The following is a 25228-nucleotide window of genomic DNA, read 5'->3' on the forward strand; positions in this document are numbered from 1 at the left end:
GCATAGATATATAAATGTTTGTTATTATTTAAATCTCTTTAAGAAATAATTGACTATTTAAGTTAAAAATAACACTTTATTATTATTGTGGATTTATAACATGTATATAATAAAATGTATGACGAAAATAACAAAGACCAGGAAAGGGGAAATGAAGGCATACTATGATAAGGTCCTTACACTATACATGAAGTGGTAAAATACCACTGGAAGGACCGGCGCGGTGGCTCATGCCTGTAATCCCAGCACTTTGGGAGGCTGAGGCGGTTGGATCACGAGGTCAGGAGATGGAGACCATCCTAGCTAACATGGTGAAACCCCGTCTCTAGTAAAAGTACAAAAAAATTAGCCAGGCGTGGTGGCGGGCGCCTGTAGTCCCAGCTACTCAGGAAGCTGAGGCAGGAGAATGGCGTAAACCTGGGAGGTGGAGCTTGCAGTGAGCCAAGATTGCGCCACTGCACTCCAGCCTGGGCGACAAAGCGAGACTCCATCTCAAAAAAAAAAAAAAAAAAATCACCACTGGAAAGTAGGCCATGATAATGATAAGTTAAATACACATACTATAAATGCTAAGGCAACCACTAAAATAAAAAAACAGTGAATTATAACTAATGAACTATTTAAAAAACATACTAAAATCATAAAGAAGTTCAATTAACTCAAGAGAAAGCAGATAAAGAACAAAAAGGGAACAAAATAGATGTGGCAAATAGAAAACAGCAAGATGATATACTTAAACCTAACTGCATCAGTAATTACATTAAATGTAAATGGTCTAAACATTCCAATTAGAACAAGATTAAAAGAATGGATTAAAAAAAAACAAGACCCAACTACATATTACTTATAAGAAACACATGTTAAATATACAGATGCAAATAAATAATTAAAAAAGAATATATTATGCTAACAATAGTCCAAAGAAAGCTGGAGTAGCTATATTAATACCAGACAAAACAGATTTTGGAGCAAAGAATATCACCAAGGAAAAACAGGTCATTTCATAATGATAAAGGGGTAAACTCATGAAGAAGACATAATTATCTCAAATGTTTATATGCCTAATAACAGAGTTTCAAAATACATGCAGCAAAAAGCAATACAACTGCAAGGAGAAATAGAAAAAAGTCAATGTCAAAGTCCAGAAACAAGCCCACACATATATCTAGTGATTTTTTTTTAAAAAAAGGTGAACAGGAAAAGTCATCAAAAAGTGGTGCTAGAATAAATAGTCATATGGGAGAAAAAAAGAACATTGACTCTTATTTCACAGCATAAACCAAAATTCAAAATGGACCCACAGATCTAATGTAAGAACTAAAACATAAAATTTCTTGAAGAGAAAAGAAAATCTTTGTGACCTTAGGTTAGACAAAGATTTCTGAGGAGCAAAGTATACAAACTATAACAGAAAAAAATTGATAAATTTGACTTCATCAAAATTTAAAACTTTGCTCCCTAAACCACACCATTGGGAAAATAAAAACGATGAGCCACAGACTGGAGAAAATATCTGACTAAAACTGGAATTCAGAATATATAAATAATCCTTGTACTCTTTTTATGAGATGGAGTCTCACTCCGTCACCCAGGCTGGAAGTGCAGTGGCGCAATCTTGGCTCACTGCAAGCTCCGCCTCCCGAGTTCACACCATTCTCCTGCCTCAGCCTCCCACGTAGCTGGGACTATGCGCCCGCCACCACACCTGGCTAACTTTTTGTATTTTTAGTAGAGATGGGGTTTCACCGTGTCAGCCAGGATGGTCTCAATCTCCTGACCTCATGATCTGCCCACCTCGGCCTCCCAAAGTGCTGGGATTACAAGCCTGAGCCACCATGCCCGGCAATCCTTGTACTCTTATAACTCAGTCATAAGCAGACAAACAGCCCAATTAAAAGAATATGTGTTCATAAATGAGCTCAGCACATCAATACTAATAACCAAAAGATGGAAACCACCTAAATATCTGTCAACTGATGAATGAATAATCAAAATACTATGTATCTATTCAATGGAACATTATTAAAGGAACGAGGATACTGATGTAGCTTTTTTTTTTTTTTTTGAAACCCACGGTCTCACTCTTGTCACCCAGGCTAGAATACAGTGGCACGATCATAGCTCGCTGTAGCCTTGAACTCCTGGGCTCCAGTGAAACATGGATGAATACTGAAAACAGCATGCTAAGTGAACTAAGTCAGTCACAAAAGACAACATACTGTATGATTACATTTCTATAAAATGCCTGGAATAGGCAAATCAATAAAGACACAAAGTAGATGAGTGGTTGCCTAGGGCTGGCAGATTGGAGAGGAATGGGTAGTGGTTGCTAATGGGAACCACGTTTCTTATTGAGGTGATAAAAATGTTTTAAAATTCACTGTGGCAATGTTGCACAACTCTGTGAATATACTACAAATCATCAACTTGTACGCTTTAAAGTGGTGAAACGGATGACACATAAACTAAATCTCAATAAAGTTGTTTTATTCTTTGAAAAAGCAAAAGATTTTAACAACTTCACAAAACAAAATGTACAGACTGCCAAGAAATACAAGAAAAAATTCTCAACATCACAAGTCTTCAGAAAACTACAAGTCAGCCAGGCGCAGAGGCTAACACCTGTGATCCCAGCACTTTGGGAGGCCAAGGCAGGCAGACTGCTTGAATCCATGAGTTCGAGACCAGCCTAGGCAACATGGTGAAACCCCATCTCTACAAAAAATACAAACCTTAGCCAGGCATAGTAGCACACACCTGTAGTCCCAGCTACTCAGGAGGGTGAGGTGGGAGGATCACTTGAACCCAGAAGGCAGAGGCTGCAGGGAGCTGAGATCGCACCACTGCACTCCAGCCTGGATGACAGAGCGAGACCCTGTCACAAAAACAAAACAAAACAAAACAAAACAGGCCGGGCGTGGTGGCTCACGCCTGTAATCCCAACACTTTGGGAGGTAGAGGCGGGCGGATCACGAGGTCAGGAGATGGAGACTGTACTGACTAACATGGTGAAACTCCGTCTCTACTAAAAATACAAAAAATTAGCCGGGCGTGGTGGCGGGTGCCTGTAGTCCCAGCTACTTCGGAGGCTGAGGCAGGAGAATGGCATGAATCCAGGAGGCAGAGCTTGCAGTGAGCCAAGATTGCGCCACTGCACTCCAGCCTGGGCGACAGAGTGAGACTCCATCTCAAAAACAAAACAAAATAAAACAAAACAAAAACACCTGTCAAGATCCTGAAAGACAAGGATAGAACAAGAAACCATCACAGATGGAGGAGCCTCAGGAGATATGGCAATTACAAATGTAAAGTAGTACCCTGATGGGATCCCGGAGCAGAAAAAGAACATTAATGGAAAAATGCAGAATCCAAGTCAAATCTGTAATTTAGTTAACAGTACACCGATGCCAATGTTACTTTCTTAGTTTTGATCAATGTAACATGCTTATTTAAGCCATAAAGATGAGAGCAGTTTCCTGACCTCAGCATTATTGATACTTTGGAATAGGTAAGTCTTTGTTGGTGAGGGGAGGGGCTGTCTGGTGCACTGGAGGATGTTCAGTAGCATCCCTGGCTTCTACCCACCAGTAGCACCCTCTGTGCCCCAAGATGTGACAACCAAAAATATATCTAGACATTGCATAAGATCCTTTGGGAGCGGCCGGGCGCGGTGGCTCAAGCCTGTAATCCCAGCACTTTGGGAGGCCGAGATGGGCAGATCACAAGGTCAGGAGATCAAGACCATCCTGGCTAACACGGTGAAACCCGGTCTCTACTAAAAAAAAAAATACAAAAAAACTAGCCGGGCGATGTGGTGGGCGCCTGTAGTCCCAGTTACTCGGGAGGCTGAGGCAGGAGAATGGCGTAAACCCGGGAGGCGGAGCTTGCAGTGAGCCGAGATCGCGCCACTGTACTCCAGCCTGGGCGACAGAGCGAGACTCCGTCTAAAAAAAGAAAAAAAAAAAGATCCTTTGGGGGCAGAATTACCCATAATTGAAAGCCACTGCATTAGAAAGCCACTGCATTAGAAGTTGGGCAAAGTGTATAAGGGAACTCTCAGTACTGTCTCTGCAACACTCCTATAAACCTAAAATTATTTCAAAATCAAAAGCTTAAAGAGAAAACAAAACACAAGGCCAAAAATGCAAAAGCTACAATGAGGTAACACTATAACTACTAGAAGAACTAAAACTGTAATGACAATACCAAGTGCTGGCAAAACATGAAATAGGAATCCACGGACGTTGGTAGAAATGCAAAATCGTACAGGTAATTTGGAAAACAGGGTGGCAATTCCTCTAAAAGCTAAACATACCAGTCAACCCAACAATTTCACTCTTAGGCATGTACCCATATGAAATGAAAACCTATGTCCACACAAAGTTGAATGCAAATACTCATGTAAGCATTATTCATAACAGCCACGAAATGGAAAGCTCCAGCGTTCCCAGAACTGGTGAATGCAATACAAAACACAGAGTATCTGTACACACTCAGCAATAAAAAGGAATGAACTACTGATAATAATAACAGGGATGAATTTCTAACGTATTTTGCTAAGGATGAGAAGCCAGACAGGTAAGAGTGCATCCCATATGCCTGAATTTATATGAAATTCTAGAAAAGGCAAAATATTTTGAAAACATCAGAATCAGGGTCAGTGGTTGCCTGGGCCTATGGTGGTCAGGGAGGGAGGGACTGCCAGACAGCCAAGGGGCAAATAAGGGTACTTGTCAGGTAACTGAAACTTTTGAACTCCATTGTGACAATGGCTAGATTACTGTATACATTTACCACATTCACCCAAGTGAACCATTAAAGTGGGTGAAGTTTATTGCATGTAAAATATGCCTCAATAAAAGCTCTTTAAACAAAGACAGTGAAGAGGGAAAAAGTGAGGGCCATCAGCAGTGGCCTGGGGTGATGTGGAGGCCTCCCGTGCAAGTAGAGGAACTGGAGCTCCTGAAGCCTTTCTCTGATCAAGTAGAAAGGGGCCCCTGACTGCTTCTGTCCACTCCTCTGAGCAACAGACCATCCAGGAACAAGGAAAGTCATTTCTGGCCATGCATGCATCAGAAGAATTCACCGAAGCTGAAAAGCCACCCTGACTTGCAGGAAAAAAAGACTAGAAATACGGAATTCAAAGGGGCAGTGCTTTGGCCCAATACACTCTAGGAAGAAATCCATCAACTCAAGCCTGCACCCAGGGAGATTTATACCACCCTTGGGATGAAAGATCAAGATCTGGCAGTCAAGGGGTTTGGGAAAGTCAAAACAGGCACTGCAGAGAAAGTCACTAATTACATTGCACTAGACCACATTCATTCAGCTTCCCTTGGGAAATCAAGCAACTAAGATCCCCAATCTGCTTCTAGGGTCACAGAACAGAGAGGCGAATCTACATCCAGCCTTAAGTGGTCACAAGGGATCTGCCCTCTTAAAGAAAGCGAGGAAATGAAGCAGAAGAAAGAGAGGACCCCTGAAGCAGAGACAACTCCACAACAGAACAGGAGAGAGGTAAAGACTCAAACAAATTGGTGCTTTGGAACCACCATTTTGGAAAACCTGGCTGCTCTGCAACGACCTGGGGAGCCCACAGTGGATGAGCAGAGTCCTGAAGCCTCGGCCTCAATACTTCTCACTTGTTTGTCAGCTTTGTTAATAAGATGAAAGAAGAAAGCGGCCCTCTGGAGAGAGAAACCCTGCCTGACTCAGAAGAGTGCAGGGAGATTCAGCGACATGACATGTAGCAAGCACAAAGCTGGGTAGTGGCACACCGTAAGCCCTCTACAGTGCCAGTCACTAAATTACAAGACAAGGAGCTGCCAACAACAAATGAATAGAGAGAAACTTAAATAAATTATGATGGGCGCGGTGGCTCATGCCTCTAATCCCAGCACTTTGGGAGGCCGAGGCGGGCGGATCACAAGGTCAGGAGATCGAAACCACGGTGAAACCCCGTCTCTACTAAAAATACAAAAAATTAGCCGGGCATGGTGGCAGGCACCTGCAGTCCCAGCTACTCAGGAGGCTGAGACAGGAGAATGGCGTGAACCCGGGAGGCGGAGCTTGCAGTGAGCCGAGATCGCGCCACTGCACTCCAGCCTGGGTGACAGAGCTAGACTCCGTCTCAAAAAAAAAAAAAAAAAAAAAAAAATTATGATCTATCTATACCCTGGCACACCATGCAACTATTTGTATGGTCTTAGTACCTCTAGATATGTAGTAAGTTAGAAAGATAGCCATGATACATTAAATGGAAAAAGGTGAAAATTTTTGCATATGGTAGGAGCCCATTTCTTTTTTTTTTTTTTTTTTGAGACGGAGTCTCCCTCTGTCCCCAGGCTGTAGTGCAGTGGTGCGATCTCCGCTTACTGCAACCTCTGCCTCTCAGGTTCAAGCGAGTCTCCTGCCTCAGCCTCCTGAGTAGTTGGGACTACAGGCACATGCCACCATGCTCAACTAATTTTTGTATTTTAGTAGAGACCGGGTTTCACCATGTTGGCCAGGATGGTCTGGATCTCTGAACCTCGTGATCTGCCTGCCTCGGCCTCCCAAAGTGCTCGGAGTACAGGCGTGAGCCACCACGCCCAGTCAAGCCCATTTCTTAATACAAGTTACATTTAGGTATACATGCGCAATACATGTACACATAAACACATTCATATGTACATACACTTATTGAGGAAACAATCTAGAAGGGTACTCACCAAACTTCACAGCTCTTCCCAAGGTTGTAGTGGGGAAGGGAGGGAAACTCTATTTAAATTCCTGAAGTTGTTAAATATTTCAATGGGCATATATTATGTTCATGAATTTTTTTTTAAATATAAAGAGGATGGCTGGGGAGGCCAAGGCAGGCAGATCACTTGAGGTCCGGAGTTCAAGACCAGCCTGGCCAACATGGCGAAATCCCATCTCTACTAAAAATACAAAAATCAGCCAGGCATGGTGACGTGTGCCTGTAATCCCAGCTACTCAGGAGGCTGAGGCAAGAGAATCACTTGAACCCAGGAAGCAGAGGTTGCAGTGAGCTGAGATTGTTAACACTGCACTCCAGCCTGGGTGACAGAGCAAGACTCCACCTCAAAAAAAAAAAAGAGGATGGCTTAATTTTACGTGGCAATGTAACCAATGTTCCCTGGAAATCCAACCACGGAACTAGCCCTCCGTGTCTTTGTTCATTCTTTCCCTCACTCCATCACTCAGTTATAATCGTGTTAAGCCCAACTAACTTTAGACTCAATGCAAGAAGCTTGTGATACCAGGATAAGCAAGGTCCAGGCCCTGCTCTTAGGAGCTTTACAGTCTAGGCCTGGAAGTAAACAAGAAAATTATGAAGACCAGTAGGGACAGGACCCACAGAGAGTGCCCACAGGATATGACAAAAACACAAAAGAACACAGAGGGATTAGCCAGAGGGATGAGGAGTGTGAGGCTGAGAAGTTAGGCAGAGACCTGGGATGTTGGAAGGATGAGGCGAGGACTTTAAGATGAGCATGAACAGCATGAGCATGGAAGGTCTAGAGGAACTTGGGACACACTGGGCAGCTACGGAATGCGGGAACTCCCTGTATTTCCCATTCGACTTTTCTGTAAATCTAAAATGCCGCCAAAAATAAAGCCTATTAAAGAAAGAATGGAAATGAAATGTTTTTTCAGACAAACAAAAGCTGAGATAATTCACTGACAACAGTCTTGTACAAAACAAAAATTGTTAATGGAAGTTCTTGAGGCAAAAGGATACCTGATGGGAATGAGCATTTTACAAAAAGAAACAAAAAACATCAAAAATGATAAAAAAAAAAAAAAGATGGTAAATATTTTAAAATATTTTTCTTATTTGTAATTGCTTTAAGATAGTTGTTATATAAAGCAAACATATTAAAAAGTTATTCTGAAATTTATGAATTGTGTAGAAGTATAGGAAAATAACAGCATGAAAGACAGAGGGGAAGAGGTGGAAGAACACTATTGTGAGGCTCTTACGCGACATCTCCTACTCTACAGCATGCAAAGTGGTATCATTTTGAACATATGTCATGATGAATAAAAGAAGTATACTGTAATCCCTAGAAAACTCCATAAAGCTGGGCACGGTGGCTCACGCCTGTAATCCCAGCACTTTGGGAGGCCGAGGCAGGCGGATCATGAGGTCAGGAGATCGAGACCATCCTGGCCAAAATGGTGAAATCCTGTGTCTACTAAAAATACAAAAAACTAGCCGGGCGAGGTGGCGGGCGCCTGTAGTCCCAGCTACTCGGGAGGCTGAGGCAGGAGAATGGTGTGAATCCAGGAGGCGGAGCTTGCAGTGAGCCAAGATCGCACCACTGCACTCCAGCCTGGGTGACAGAGCGAGACTCTGTCTCAGAAAAAAAAAAAAGAGAAAAAATACAAAGTGTGTTCTCTGACCACAAAAGAATTAAACTAGGAATCAATAACAGAAAGATATCTGCAAAATCCTCAAATATCTGGAAATAAAACAACACACTTCTGAATAACTAAATGATCAAAGGAGAAATCATTAACATTAAAAATACTTGTGCTGAGAAATAACAAAAATGTTATATATCAAAACTTGAGGTAACATGGTACTTAAGAGGAAAGTGTTCAATATAAAATGCAGATGTTACAAAAGAAAAGCCAAAAAAAAAAAAAGAACTAAATATCCTTGAAGAAAAAGAACAGCAATTAAATCCCAAAAGTGGAAAAAAAAAAAAGCCAAGGAAAAAATACTACAAATTAGAGCAGATATTACTGAACTATTATAGAAAACAAACATACAACAGAAACAAAGCCAAAACCTGAGTCTTTGAAATAACTAATGAAATTCATAACCTTCTGGTAAGAATTATCTAGGGGGAAAAAAGAAAGAGAGAAGGCACAAATAACAAATAACAGGATGGAAATGGGGACACAACAGATGTCGCAGACAGTAAAAAAAAAAATTGTCATTTTCCAACACAGAATGAAATAACAGGTTTAAGCTATGATTATTTGTGAACCCTGAAATCATCAGAAGACCGGTGAGGAATTTTATAATGAAAGAATAAAACACCTGAGCCCACTGCTCAATATGAAATCTCTAAAAGTGTGACAACTAGACATTGTTTCCTGGTGTTTTGTAATAAGAACTTCACAAAACAACATATGAAGTATTGCTTTAAAAAAAATTGAAGCAGAATATAATAAATTCTCCAAATGTAATTTTCCGTTTACAGAAAAGACAGGGAAAATGATACCATGAAAATAATGACCACCAAATACAGAATGTGGAAAATTCTCTAAGCTAATGACCACTTCAACAAATAAATGATATGGAAAAAGATGAAAGAGAGAACCATTCGAGATTAAAAAGAGTTTAAGACCAAAAGGAAAAAAACCTGTAAACAAAAAGAGACTTAACAGACACATCTACCTAATGAAATGTGTAGACCTTATTTGGATCATGATTCAAACAAATCAACCATAAAAAGGTATTTTTTAGATAGGAAAACTGGACATACAGTGATAAACTAGAAAGCATGGTTGTTAATTTTGTTAAGTGTGATAATGATACTACAGTTAGATTTGTTCTAAGTCCTTAATTGGATAAAATATGATGTCTCAAATTTCCTTTAAAATACACAACCAAAAAAAGCACAAAACCTCTGCAGAGAAAATGATCAGACTCTACTGGGAAACTAAAGAAAACCTAAATAAATGAAAAGATGTACCATGTTTATGGATTGGAAGTCTACACATTGTAAAAAGGGCAATACTCTCCAAATTGACCTACAGATTCAAAGCAAACCCAATCAAAATCCTAATAGATGTTCTGTTTTGTTTCATTTTGTTAGAATCTGGTGAGCTGGATTTTAAATTTATATGAGAATACAAAGGAACAAGAATAACAAGTCATGCTAAAGAAGAAAAACAAGATGGGAAGACTTGTTCTATCAAATATCAAGACTCACTATAAATCTGTAGTAACCAAAACAGTGTGGTATTGGTTGAGGTGACCACTGGAAGAGAGGGGAGAGTGCAGACAAAAACTGTAAACAGAGGCTGGACTGTAACAGAGGTGGCACTCCAGCACGGTGGGAGGTGGGAAAAGAACATACTTTTGATAAATGACATTGTGACAATTAGGAAAATGAAGCTGGAGCCATTTTTCATATGATAAAGAAAAATTAAGTTCAGGCAGATTGCAGAACTATAATATATCTATTTCACAGAAAAAAATACAGGCTTTAAAGCAATATAAAGAAACAGAGAAAAAAAGCTTCCAAATGCACTATTAAGGATAATGCCACCGGGCGCGGTGGCTCAAGCCTGTAATCCCAGCACTTTGGGAGGCCGAGACGGGCAGATCACAAGGTCAGGAGATCGAGACCATCCTGGCTAACACGGTGAAACCCCGTCTCTACTAAAAAATACAAAAAACTAGCCGGGCAAGGTGGCGGGTGCCTGTAGTCCCAGCTACTCGGGAGGCTGAGGCAGGAGAATGGCGTAAACCCGGCAGGCGGAGCTTGCAGTGAGCTGAGATCCGGCCACTGCGCTCCAGCTTGGGCGACAGAGCGAGACTCTGTCTCAAAAAAAAAAAAAAAAAAGGATAATGCCAATAAATTTAGCCACATTAAACTGAATAGCTTTGTGTGCCTGGTGCAGCGCTCACACCATCAAGGCCAGGACTTTGAAACCAGCCTAGGCAACATAGTGAGACCCTGTCTCTACGCAAAATAAAGTAGCTGGGCACGCTCCTGTCATGGCAGCTACTCAGGAGGCTGAAGCAGGAGGATCTCTTGAGCCTAGGAGTTTGAGACTCCAGCTATGATTACACCACTGCACTCTAGCACAAGACTTGCGCACAAGTGGACTTGTGACCTTGTTACCCAAAGTCTCAATCAATCAATCAATCAATCAATAAAAAGAAAAATGAATAGCTTCTGGTCACCAGAAGAACACCATAAAGAGAGTTTAAACACAAGCCACCAGTTGAAGATGTTTATCATACAAAATTAATAAAGGTTTGAAATCTAGAATATACACAGAACTCCTACAAATCAATAATAAAAAGACAAACAATCCATCCTCTCCCTACCAATTCAACCGAAGATTTGAACAGGCACTTCACAAAACAGAAATACAGATGTTCAACGAACATGAAAAAGTGTTTAAACACATAGTAAGGAAAATAAAAATTCAAATCACAAAGTGATATCGTTATATACACTACCAAACTACCAAACTGGCTAAAATACAAAAATCTGACAATATCAATTGGCAGATAAAATGTAGGGCAAAGGTAAGGCCGGGCATAGTGGCTCACACCTGTAATCCCAGCACTTTGAGAAGCCGAGGCAGGTGGATCACCTGAAGTCAGGAGTTTGAGACCAGCCTGGCCAATGTGGTGAAACCCTGTCTCTACTAAAAATATAAAACTTAGCCAGGCATGGTAGTATACACCTGAAGTCCCAGATACTTGAGAGGCCAAGGCAGGAGAATTGCTTGAACCCAGGAGGCAGAGGTTGCAGAGCCAAGATCGCACCACTGCACTCTAGCCTGAGCAATGGAATGGAGCAAGACTCCGTCTCAAAAAAAAAAAAAAAAAAAAAAAAGTGGGGCAAAGGTAGGAGTATAAACTGATACAACCACTTTGGAAAACTGGCGTTATCTACTCAAGCAGAAGATAAACATACACCACCACATAGTATTTCTTTCCTGGGTACGTATCCTACAGAAATGCATACTTGTGTGTCCCCAGATACATCTACAAGACTGTTCATAGCAAAACTGTAATAGTCAAAATGCTTTCAGTTCTTTAACAATAGTAGATGGATAAATGTCAGTATATTCAAGAATCCTATTATGAAAAGAACAAATTCAAAATATTAATATATGTGAAATCCATAAAAGTAATGTATCCTGTATGATTTCACATAAAGTCCAGAAACAATAAAATTAAATTACATTATTTGGCGATAGCTAGGTGCCAAACTTGAAAGACAAAAAAGAAAAAAGACATCATTCAGGGTATCATCATTCCCTAGCATCAAAGGAGAATAACGATGGACTCATCCTGCAATATTAAATGGATCCATCCAGCAACATCCTTGTGAGCTTTCTATGATTTAAGAGATGAAAGGGCTTAGCCTATATTTGGCATAGAATGTAATTTTTATTTTTTCGTTTTCTTTTTTTTATAGAATTTTTTTTTTTGAGACCGAGTCTTGCTCTGTCACCAAAGCTGGAGTGCAGTGGCGTGATCTCGGCTCACTGCAAGCTCTGCCTCCCGGGTTCACGTCATTCTCCTGTCTCAGCCTCCTGAGTAGCTGGGACTACAGGCGCCTGCTACCGCACCCGGCTAATTTTTTGTATTTTTAGTAGAGACGGGGTTTCACCGTGTTAGCCAGGATGGTCTCGATCTCCTGACCTCGTGATCTGCCCGCTCCTGCCTCCCAAAGTGCTGGGGTTACAGGAGTGAGCCACCACACCCGGCCAGAATGAAATTTTTAAAAGTAAGAGCCAGTGAAGGTAAGGAAAGAGGCTATGTGAGTACCATCAATTCTTGGCAAGTGGTGTAGTTAGGGACTACCTGGGGAAGAAACCTCAGAGGATAGTTTAGAACAAGACAAGCCAGGGTTTCAAGTGGGGTGAAAAGGCACCTGTAACAGGCCAGGAGACACTGACGACAGAAGGCAAACCTGAGGGGGGCGAGGGATCAGGGAGAGAGGGCCCGTCATAGGGCAGAACAGGAGGAGAGAGACTTTCTGCTGAGAAAGGAGGGGAGAATGCTTTCAGATTCACAGAAGTTTGGGTAGCACGTAAATGGAAAGGGAAGCCTTAGTTTCTGCTTTCTTCAAGATATTAAGAATCAAGGTCATCTGCTGAGCCAATGTGGGCCTGGAGTCGAACCCTGTGAACACGGTACACAGTGACAACAGAGCATGGCATGACACATTGCCACCGAAGCCCCTGATGCACAGTGCAGTCAAAAAACAAAGCGGGCAGACAATGCTTCCAACTGATGCTTCTTGGTGCTTCTCAATTAAGGAATGCGTGACTTAGTTCTGAGTACTGCATATGTGAAAGAAACCCAGTTAGCAATCCTAATCACTTAAACACCATGAAATTCATCACCATTTCCTTCCTGGCTTACCAGGTGTTCAGCAAAACAATAGCAAAAATAATGAAAAAGCCTAGTAAGATGGTACCATTCAGATAGAAGCCCAGCATCCTGGTGACAATCTGTATTCAACCTACCTCATCATTCATGAAGTCTTCTCGAAGCTGTCACAGAGAAGTGGCCCCAAGTGTCAGCTTAAAGCACACAACAGAGAGTTATCAACATACACAGGCCTGGTTGGGCTTACCGATTGAAGGTGTTCTCACTGAAAGCATACTTCTCCAGGCGAGTGAGTGGAGGCAGGTTATCCTGGCCTGGAATGTCCAAGAAGGCTGTTACTCTCATGTTGTCACAATCTGGACCATAGTCTTCAAATCCATCTAAAAAGGAAGAGTGGAGTTGGGGGAACCCACACTCAAAAGTGCGTATCAACTGTGACAAGTCACACTTGGGCAAAGACATGGCCTTGTGGCATGCGTTCTACCTTCACAGCTGAAGTCTCTAAGAATCGCAACATTGAGAATTCAGCCAAAATGAAACGGTCAGTTGAAGAACCCCGTAAGAAAAGTAATAGGTACTAGAGTAACAAAGAACAGCCGAACGTCTTTCTTTTAGTGCAGTCTGTCTAACGCAGGAGTGAAGGGAACCACTCCTCTACTGGAGAACCCAGCAAGGGAGCAGATGCTCACCTCTAAGAAAGCCCTGCTGTTTAAGCAGCCCTGCTCACCACGCAGGGCTGTGCAAACAGGTTAAAGCAGTTGAAGGAAAAACAAATCAGTTTGGCCTTGTTAGCAAGACTCGGACAGAAAGTCCACTCCACATCTGATCTGTTCTAAACGTACTCATGTAGCCTCACAGACGCCATGACATACATTCCCATCCATCCACATCTGTGGCCCCAGAACACCCAACCACACCTCTCCACACAGGTATCCAACAAGTTCCTCCAAATCCTTCTGGCCAAAAATGAGCCAATTATCATCCTTCCTCTTCCTCTCTTTTTTTTTTTTTTTTCTGAGATGGAGTCTCACTTTGCTGCGCAGGCTGGAGTGCAGTGGCCCAATCTCAGCTCACTGCAACCTCTGCCTCCCGGGTTCAAGTGATTCTCCTGCCTCAGGCTCCCCGAGTAGCTGGGATTACAGGCATGTGCCATCACACCCAGCTAATTTTTTTGTATTTTTAGTACAGACAGGGTTTCATCATGTTGGCCAAGCTGGTCTTGAACTCCAGACCTCAGGTAATCCACCTGCCTTGGCCTCCCAAAGTGCTGGGATTACAGGCATGAGCCACCATGTCCAGCCCCTCTTCCTCTCCTGCTCTTTTCCCTCCTGTGCAGTGGGTAGTTGAATTCATGGGCTCTGGAGTCAAACACACCTGGAATGGGATGAATCCCACAACTGCTACTCACTGCTGTGTGGCCAGAGTTCGTCACGTCACCTGTCCACACTTCTGTGTTCTCATCTTGAGGGTGGGATGAGATCCCTCCCTTGTGCCACCAGGATGCTGGAGTAAGTGGGACCATGCATGGGAACACCTGCAGGATCTGGCCGACCTTGACATCGTTTACCTCCCTTCACTTACTCCCATGTTTCACATCTCCCACAGCATTCTGAAGATCTGTTCCCTATCTACTCTCTCCCATTTAGACCTAAGGTCTCAGCTAGGGTGCAGCCTCTTTAGAATGGCTTGCCTTCCCACTCTCCTCATACCTCAAGTGCCCTGGTGATGGCAACCTGTGCCAGCCTCCTGCAACATGAAGTTCACTGTTTGTCTGCAAGAAGTCCTTACACAATAAACGTTCCTGAGGGCAAAACTGTGTCCAGTTACTGTTGGATTCTCCAAGCCTAGCACATAGGCTTGGTAAAATGCATAGTCTTAAAAGTAAATTTATTCATTATGTGTTTAATGAACACCTACTATGTGCCCTGACACATTACTAAATGCATAATGAGTAAATTCACTTTAAGAGTATGCATTTTACCAAGAATGGTCTCCAACAACATCAACCACTGAATTAACTTAATCTTTCCATCCACTCTGTAAAACACACTGACTAATCCCAGGGCTTAATGAACACTCAGAGCGAAGAGGCTACTCTCTAGGAATAACAGTGGTAAGGGGAATTGTTGGGATGATATTGATAATAAAAATAATAGCTACCTTTTTTGAGTTCTTATAACAGGCCAGGGACAGGGAAGTAGCTTTCACATATGATTCAGTTCCCACACCAACTCAACCAAGTAAGATTCTTATCCTCATTTTACCGATGAGCAAACCAATACCTAAAGAAGTTAGGCAACGTTTCCTCAGTCACTCTCCCAGTTTGCCCTATCCAGAAGGAGGCTTGTGCACAGCTATTCCCAACAGGAGTTATCTGCTTACTAAGAGTCAGGTCCTGTGCTATTATTTCTGAATGTTAGTTTGAATTCTTCAGAAAGATTCAATAAAAATGAGTTATTAAAATACAGCTGTCAAATTAGGAGTAGATAAAACAAGCAGAAAATACTGTAAACACACTGTAAAAAATGACAAGGGCTTACATTTGCATTGCCTGACATATAAGTCTTCTCACTCTACATAAGACAGTGAACCTGGAAATGTAGACGAGGCCTTACAAGTGTGATCTATGGATGAAGGCAGAGGTTCCATGTGCCAAGCAAGGCAAGGCCTTGGCTCAGATCACCAGGTCAGCCTATGAATAATCCATGTTTATTTGATTTAATCCATTATTTGATTAAAATTAGAAGTTTTAGAAATGTAGCCATCTTGGCCAGGTGCGGTGGCTCACGCCTGCAATCCCAGCACTTTGGGAGGCTGAGGCGGGTGGATCACTTAAGGCCAGGAGTTCAAGACCAGCCTGGCCAACATGATGAAACTCCATCTCAACTAAAATACAAAAATTACCCAGGTGTGGTGGCATATGCCTGTAATCCCAGCTATCTGGGAGGCTGAGGCAGAGAATAGCTTGAAGCTGGGAGGTGGAGGTTGCAGTGAGGCAAGATCACGCCACTATACCCAGCCTGGGTGATGGAGCAAGACTTCATCTCAAAAAGAAAAAATATATATATATGACTATCTTTTTTTAAGAATCCCTGATATGGCCAACTTTTTCTATTAAGCAGTTATCTTCTCCTCCCATTCCTGCTAGAAAAGAGGCCATCACTGAAAGGATAAGGCAGGGAGGGAACTGCCTGGAGTTGAGAGCTAATTATCAAGAGGACTCTTGCTATTTCAAAGATAGCCTGGCAGAGTTTGTGCCCAGGTAAGAGAAACACACCTGGCAGAGCCCTCCCTTCTCCCACTCCCCCACCTAATCTTTCCATTGCTAACCTAGGAAAATAAAGATAAAGAAACAGGCTACTGAGGACTTCCCTGAGGCTAATTTTGGCAAAGTAACAGCCTCAATAGTTAGTTCCAGAAAGGTTAATCGGCACCTGCTCTAGAGGTGGAAATGCATCCCTCCTACCCCTCGCCCTGAAAACTGGTATGAAAAAGTAGAGGAGTCCTACAGGCAGGTAGAAAAACCGAAGTCAATGCAGGCAGTAATGGAAAAGGGTTCAATCTAGAGATGACAAGTTTGTGCCTAGTACTTACTTTTCTTTGAACATGAACCACATTTTCCCCCAACTAATTCTTTTAGGCTAACAATATGAGCTTATTAAAAATTTACATTGTATAACAGCTACTCGGAGAATGTTAATAAAGAATTATACAGTTACAGAAAAAATATGTATGACATAATCAAATATGCCATTTCTGTGCACAATAGCTGTCTTGGATGAACAGGTCCACACTGGGTCATAGCCAAGCCCAATGACCAGAGTCACTGCATATGAGCTATTTTCAAGCACCTCAGAGTCCAGAAGGAATCGGCAGCCTCGATCCCACAGATAGTTATACAGCATCTGCAGGCCCAGGTTGGAACGGACTTGAAAACATTAAGTTTAAAGCAGTAGTTCCCAAGCTTTGGGGTAACAGTTTTGGAACTTGGAGATATCTACAGTCTAATACATTCAATACTTTTCATACAGGATCATGGGTTTCAAAAGATCTTCTGAGGACCACTGTGTATTTTATGGGTTGAGAACATGGTGTTTTAAAGTAATAGAAAATAGCCAGACACTCTTCAAAACACTGTCTTTAGTCAGACAACTAACGAACTTAGCAATTAGTTCTACCAAAGAATAGATGTTACTGGAGAATATTAATGATCCTACCACATTAACTATATAAGACTATACTATCAACAAGGAAATAAAAGCTATGTATAAGCCATAAAATAATGAATAACAATTTATCCTTCTTGGTTACTTCTATAAAGAAACTGTGCTAAGAGCTTTCCGTGTAGTAGCAGTAGTTTGTTAAATCTTGATAAAAACCATATTAATCCCATTAAAAAAATAAAAAAGAGACCAGGTAAGGTGGCTCACGCCTGTAATCCCAGCACTCTGGGAGGCTGAGGTGGTAAGATTGCTTGGGCCCAGTAGTTGGGGATCAGCCTGGGGAAGAAAGCAAGATTTTGCCTCTAAGAAAAATATAAAAATTTAGTGGTTGTGATGGTGTGTGCCCGTGGTCCCAGCTACTCAGGAGGCTGAGGAGGGAGGATCATCTGAGCCCAGGAGGTCAAGGATGTAGTGAACTATGATCACAAGCATGGCATTCCAGCCTGGGTGACAGAGTGAGACTCTGTCTCAAAAAAAAATTAGAAAAAAAAAAGAAGCTCAGAGAAGTTATGAAAATTGCTACCCATAGAGTGGCAGAGTCAGAATTTGAACTTGGTCAGAATCCAGACACTGCATTGATCTATACTGCTAGAGAGGAAACCTACACTTTAATTTCAATTTTCAAAGAAACCCCTCCTAACTTCTGCTCCGAGCCTCAGGTGCAGAGTCCTTCCCTTAGTCCTGCAAAAGCACCAAGAACCTTCATCTCGGTGACTTTGTATCTGCTGTCCACTGCCTGGGACTCCCACTTCTCACACCCTCCCTCCCACCTGAGCTTGGGTGTCAGTGTCCAAAACGCCCTCCCCACCCCCCAGGAGGCCGGGCTCCCGACAGCCTCTCCTTCCTTCCAGACCCTGTCAGGCCACCTCCCAGCTGCCCTGGGGCTGCGAGAGGCCCTGTGGCTCCAGGGCCCTGTGCTGTCTCAGACCTGCAGCAGGTGCTCCACAGCAAGTAGTTAACTAAAGGAATGACCCCACCAAAAGAAAATTCCGTGAATAAAAACAAATATTTTTTTAAAAAGAATGTTATAAAACAGAATCACAAAGAAGAAGAAACCTTAGAACATGCCTTGATAAACTCTCATGTTATAGACAGGTAAAGAGATATTACCCCAAAAGACAACAGCATCGCTGGGATTCTTAGAACTTGAAGGTTCTGCACGCCAGGCCAGTGTTCTTTCAACAGACAGGCAGAAAAACCAACTCGGATGAAGGCTACAAGAACAACAAAGCCAAAGGGAAGAGTTATGGTCTCTGAGGTAATTGGCGGGAAAAGAGAAAGACTTCAGTTTCCAGCCAAGATGGCTAAAGAAGGACCTGACATATGTGTAAGTGGAGTCTCAAAAGAAGAAAAAGAGAGAGAGAAAAAAACATAAAAGAGATGAGAAGAAGAATCGATGTAATTTTTTAAAATTTGGTAAAACCTATAACCCTACAGATTCAGGAAACTTAACAAATCCAAGCAAAATATACATAATGAACTATCACACAGGGCACATCATAATCAATCGGTAAAAACCAATGATAAAGAAAAATATTTTTAATTGTTTTATTTTTAATTGACAAGTAATAATCATATATGTAAGAAAAAAACCCTTAAAACTAGTCCAAGAAAAAAGACACATTACATAAAAATGCAGAAACAAAGAAAGAACAACAACTTTTCTCATCAAAAACCATGCAATGAAGAAGAAAATGGAAAGACATTGTGACGGTTAATACTGAGTATCAACCTGATTGAAGGATGCAAAGTACTGATCCTGGGTGTGTCTGTGAGGGTGTTGTCAAAGGAGATTAACATTTGAGTCAGTGGGCTGGGGAAGGCAGACCCACCCTTAATCTGGTGGGCACAATCTAATCAGCTCCCACCGAATATAAAGCAGGCAGAAAAACATGAAAAGGAAAGACTGGCCTAGCCTCCCAGCCTACATCTTTCTCCTGTGCTGGACGCTACCTGCTCTCAAACATCAGACTCCAAGTTCTTCAGTTTTGAGACTCGGACTGGCTCTCCTTGCTCCTCAAGCTCGCAGACAGCCTATTGAGGGACCTTGTGATCATGTAGGTTAATACATATACATATGTATGTGTGTGTATACATATATATATATGTGTATATATATATCTCTCCTATTAGTTTGGTCCCTCTAGGGAACCTTGACTAATACAGATATGTTTAAAATACTAAAAGAAAAAACCATTAACCAAGAATTTTTTTTTTTTTTTTTTTGAGGTAGAGTCTCACTCTGTCCCCCAGGCTGGAATGCAGTGGCACTATCTCGGCTCACTGAAAGCTCTGCCTCCCAGGTTCACGCCATTCTCCTGCCTCAGCCTCCCGAGTAGCTGGGTGCCCACCACCACGCCCGGCTAATTTTTTGTATTTTTTTTAGTGGAGATGGGATTTCACCATTTTGGCCAGGATGATCTCAATCTCCTGACCAAGTGATCCGCCTGCCTTGGCCTCCCGAAGTGCTAGGATTACACGTGTGAGCCACCACTCCTGGCCTGATTTCTTAACACTGTACAATGTCCCTTTTTTCCCTAGCAATATTCTCCTTTTCTAAAGCTTACCGTGTCTGATGTTAATATATACACTCTAGCTTTCTTTTGAAAAGCTGAACAAAACGCATTGCCAGCAGATATGTACTACAAGTAATGCTAAAGCTAGTTCTTCAGAAAGAACACATATGATCTGAAGCCACACAAATATAAGAGGAAGACCAGGAATGGCAAATATGTAAATAAATATAAGCAATGCTGGTTTCTTTTCTTTTTTTTCATTTAAAAACATCTCTTTAAAAGGTAATTGACTACTAAAATGAAAACAATGGCAATGCAGTGAGGCTACTAGCATATGTAGAAGTAAAATAGCAATAAGGCAAGAAAACAAAATAAAAGGCATTCCGATTAGAAAGGAAAAAGTAAAACCATCTTTATTCACAAACAACATGACTGTCCATATAGAAGATCCCAATGAACTTACAAAATAACTAGAATAAGTGAGTTTTGTAAGATTATATATAGGATACAAGTAAATACACAAAAAACAGTTGTATACTACCCAAAGCAATCTACAGATTCAATGTAATCCCTATGAAAATAACAATGACATTCTTCCCAGAACTAAAAAAAAAAAAAAAAAATCCTAAAATTTATATGGAATCAGAAAGCCCCAGAATACCCAAAGCAATACTGAGCAAAAAGAAGAAAGCTGGAGGCATCACGTTACCTGACTCAAAATGTACTGCAATGCTAGTAACCAAAACAGCATGGTACTGTCATAAAAACAGACATATAGACCAATGGAGCAGAATAGAAAACCCAGAAGTAAACCCACACATTTACAGTCAACTAATTTTCAACAAAGGCCCCACGTACACACTGGGGAAAGGACAGTCTCTTCAGTAATGGTGCTGGAAACACTGGAAATCCATATGCAGAAGAATGAAACTAGACCCCTACCTCACCAAACACAAAAATCGAATCAGAAAGGATTAAAGACCTAAATCTAAGATCTAAAACAATGAAACTACCAGAAGAAAACACTGGGGAAATGCTCCAGGACACTATTGGTCTGGGCAAAGATTTCTTGAGTAAGACCTCAGAAGCCAGGCGGCCACAGCAAAAATGGCTAAAAGGGGTAACATCAAGCTGAAAAGCTTCCACATGAAAAGGAAACAACAAAGTGAAGAAGACAGCCCACCGAATGGGAGAAAACGTTTGCAACTACTCATCTGAAGGGGTTAACAACCAGAATACATACGGAATTCAAATTCAATGGGAAAATAAACAAATAATCCAATTTTAAAATGGGCAAAAATATGAACAGACATTTCTCAAAAGAAAACATGAAATTTTAAGGATACCATCATGATAGCATCAAAAATACGAAATTCTTAGGGATAAATTTAACAAAATCCTATGAGAAAAATCTTAAAAGAACGTTGAAAACAGTTATCCCACTTTCAGAAACCAGAAGACTCAATATTGTTATGTGGATTATCCTCAATTTACATATAAATCCCATGTTACCCCAATCAAAAGCCTAGCACTTAAGTTTGTAGAAATCAAAAAGCTGATTCTAAATTCATATGGAAATTTAAAGGACCTACAATGCCAAAACAATTTTGAAAAAGAAAAATAAGGCCGGGCGCGGTGGCTCAAGCCTGTAATCCCAGCACTTTGGGAGGCTCAGACGGGCGGATCACGAGGTCAGGAGATCGAGACCATCCTGGCGAACACGGTGAAACCCCGTCTCTACCAAAAAAATACAAAAAACTAGCCCGGCAAGGTGGCGGGTGCCTGTAGTCCCAGCTACTCGGGAGGCTGAGGCAGGAGAATGGCGTAAACCTGGGAGGCGGAGCTTGCAGTGAGCTGAGATCTGGCCACTGCACTCCAGCCTGGGCGAGAGAGCAAGACTCCATCTCAAAAAAAAAAAAAAAAAAAAAAGGAAGGAAAGAAAAAAGAAAAATAAAGCAGAAACATTCACAGTTTTTGACTTCAAGACTTACTATCACGACATTACGATATCAGCTTAAGGATAAACACACATATTAATGGAACATAAGACAAAATCCATTAAGAGATATAAAATCTAAGTTTAATTCATTTTTTACAAAGGTGCCATGGTTATTCAATGGGGAAGGGATAATCTTCCAAAGAGTATTAGAGTAACAGAATAAACGTGGGGAAAATGAACGTTGGTCCTTCTGTCACATAAAATAATTAACTCAAAATCTGTCATAGACATGAATTCAAAACATAAAACATTAGAACTCACAGAAGAAAACATAGGAAAATATTTGTGCTCTTGAGCAAAGCGAAGATTTCCTAGAGTACACAAAACATAACAGAAGATACTAATTGTTTGGATGAACGGAGGCAAGATGGTGCACTTCCGGGTTCTTCATTTCCCCCCCCCCCCCCCCCCCCAACTTTTCCCGCACGCGCGAAAATGCAGCCAGCCACCCGGGAAGGTGCAGACCAACTGGGCATGCGCCAGGTGACGTCAATCCGAAGAGACCAACATTTACCTGGTCGCACCTGTGGAACGCCCCCCGACACGCCCGTGCCCCGCCTATTGCCCTCCCACTCCTAGAAAAGCCGCTCCCAGAGGGACGCCACGGGAGGCCTGCTTCAGTCCTCCACTCCTGTCGGGATGTCAGGACTGCAGGAACTCCGTCCGAGAGCCCTACCGGGGGACTCTGTCGGCCTTCTTTGCCGGAGGCCGACAGACCTCTTCCCCACACCTTAGGTGACCAAAATAGACTTGCAGTTTTGCTCCTACACTTGCCTAGTCACTGGTTCTTTTGTGCCCGCTCTGGTGGTCTTAGAAAAACAAATCAGTTGGTGCCGAACCCGGGAGGAGACCCCTCCTCAGGGCTCCCAGGGTCTGGGGAGCCGCCTCCTCCTCCTCGTTCCACGCCGCAGATGGACCAGGACCTGAGACCCGCTTCCCTCACTCTCTGGGGTAAGTGCCCTTGTCTCCTCTTTACCTCCCTCGGCCAAAATCCTGCGCAGGTCCGAGGTCCATTTGGAGCCACCATGTGGCTCGGGAGACCCGTTCAGGACGGAGACGTCCGCCTGAAGGTAATCTCCACTTTGGCTCCATGAGCCTCCAGTCTGTCTCTGCTGGTTCCAAAGGACGCTTTGAAGCCAGGCAGGGATCCATTTCCATTTCCATTGTGTCCATTGTGTCGGTAAAGAGGAAACAAACGGGAAACGCCCCAGTCCAAATTTCCAAAGAGCACCCCCTTAGGGTGCCTCCTAGCCAATTTAAAAACCTTACAGCTCGAACAAGACCTTAGGAGGAAGCGGTTAATTTTCCTTTCCACTGTGGCCTGATCGACCTCAGCAATTTCTGCCAGTGGCTAGGCAAGTGGTCTTAAATTAATTACGTACAAGGCTTTTGGGCCTTAAGCTCTCGTCCCTATACTCCTCCTTCTCTCCCCGCTCTCTCCAACCCCTCCCTTCCTGCCCAGACTCCTCCTCCTTCCTCTTCCTTACCTACTAGTAACCCACTCAGTCCCATGCCTCCTTCGGGGCCCCCAACTGGCTGTCTTGAGTCCCCTCTCTCTGCCCACACCCTCCTACAGTGTTAGCACCTTTGCGAGAGGTGGCTGGGGCGGAGGGGGTAGTCACAGTACATGTCCCTTTTTCATTGGCCGATCTTTCCAAAATTGAGAAGCGTTTAGGTGATTTCTCAGCTAATCCCACCATCTACATAAAGAAATTTAGATACCTTTGTCAGGCCTATGACTTAACTTGGCATAACCTCCAGGTTATCCTAACCTCTACCCTAAACTGACTGAGGTTCTAACCCAGTATACCCGGTTAGATCCGGCCTCCCCCACAGGGGCCACCATTTTGGTGTCTTATTTCATTTCTCAATCAGCTCCTGACATTCGTAAAAAACTTCAAAGGTATAGGATGGTCCTCAGACACCAATACAAGACCTGGTTAAATTAGCCATTAAGGTCTATAACTCCAGAGAGGAGACGGCAGGCTCGCCTCAAACAGAAGTTACAGCTCCTAGCAGCGGCTTTACAGCCCAGTCGTAACCCCAGGCCAGAGAGTACACACCCCGCAGACTCCAAGGCCACGAAAGGAGCCTGCTCTAAGTGTGGCAAGGCAGGATACTATGCCAACAGGTGTCCGCAAGGTCCCCGAGCCCCAACGCAGCCTTGCTATAAGTGCAAGGCATCAGGACATTGGGCCAGTGAATGTCCTAACCCTCGTCCACCAGCAACCCCCTGCCCTGCTTGCCAGCAGGGAGGACACTGGAAGTCTCATTGCCCCACCCTGAGAACAGGTGCTGCGTCTCCACGTGACCCCCTTTCCCAGGATCCTGGGAGCTCCTTCCAGCTCCTACATCTGGACGACAACGACAACCGAAGGTGCCGAGACTCGGGGACCCCCATCACCCTCGCCGAGCCACGGGTAACTCTTCTGGTAGCGGGTAAGACAATTAATTTTTTAATAGATAGTGAGGCTACCTATTCTGTTTTGCCGTCCTTCTCTGGACCTAGCCTTCCATCCAATATCTCTGTAGTAGGAGTAAGCGGAAAGCCATCCACTCCACAAAAACTCCACTCCTTAATTGCTGCCTGGCCAACAACCACTCTGCGCACTCGTTCCTCATTCCCAGCTAAAAAGGGCCCCTACCGAAAGCAATCAGTGGAAATCAGTTTGGCTTTCCCCCACTCGCCTCAAACTTACTAAATTTTCTTAACTATCTCATACTCCTCAACCTTGCTGGGACCTTCCTTCTGGGTTTTGCCCCTATTCCAACAAATGCTTCCATTCCTCATTCCTATACTAATACTGTGCCTTATTTTATTCTTCATCCGTACGTCCAAATACCAACCATAGGCCCCGACCTTAACAACGCCCCTTAATAGCAGGAAGTAGCCAGACAGACCACCGCGCCCCTTATCACTATTACCAATAAAAGGTTGGACTGTTTGGATGAACGGAGGCAAGATGGTGCACTTCCGGGTTCTTCATCCCCCCCCCCAACTTTTCCCGCGCGAAAATGCAGCCGGCGACCCGGGAACGTGCAGACCAACTGGGCATGCGCCAGGTGACGTCAATCCGAAGAGACCAACATTTACCTGGTCGCACCTGTGGAACGCCCCCCCGACACGCCCGTGCCCCACCTATTGCCCTCCCACTCCTAGAAAAGCCGCTCTGGAGGGACGCCACGCGCGGCCTGCCTCAGTCCTCCACTCCTGTTGGGATGTCAGGACTGCAGGAACTCCGTCCGAGAGCCCACCGGGGGACTCTGTCGGCCTTCTTTGCCGGAGGCCTACAGACCTCTTCCCCACACCTTAGGTGACCAAAATAGACTTGCAGTTTTGCTCCTACACTTGCCTAGTCACTGGTTCTTTTGTGCCCACTCT

The 25228-nt window shown here is 43.0% G+C and overlaps 1 protein-coding gene across 7 annotated transcripts in view; it reads right to left on the bottom strand.

The window, feature by feature from the left end:
- The window catches only part of LOC117068984 (serine/threonine-protein phosphatase 4 regulatory subunit 1-like), a 93852-nt gene that overhangs the window by 45931 nt on the left and 22693 nt on the right, over positions 1–25228 (bottom strand). For 4 of the 7 annotated variants that reach the window (XM_033186862.1, XM_033186865.1, XM_033186864.1 and 1 more), the window contains exon 3: positions 13356–13488. The exons of 1 other annotated variant lie outside the window; for it this stretch is intronic. In XM_033186862.1, coding sequence (XP_033042753.1) covers positions 13356–13488 — 133 coding nt within the window. Of the gene's footprint in view, positions 1–13355; positions 13489–25228 lie in introns of those variants that run through there. 2 more of the 7 variants (XM_033186863.1, XM_033186868.1) reach the window with 2 other exon arrangements.

Source organism: Trachypithecus francoisi, unplaced genomic scaffold (genome assembly GCF_009764315.1).
Source record: "Trachypithecus francoisi isolate TF-2019V2 unplaced genomic scaffold, Tfra_2.0 Lachesis_group21, whole genome shotgun sequence".
Lineage (NCBI taxonomy): Eukaryota > Metazoa > Chordata > Mammalia > Primates > Cercopithecidae > Trachypithecus > Trachypithecus francoisi.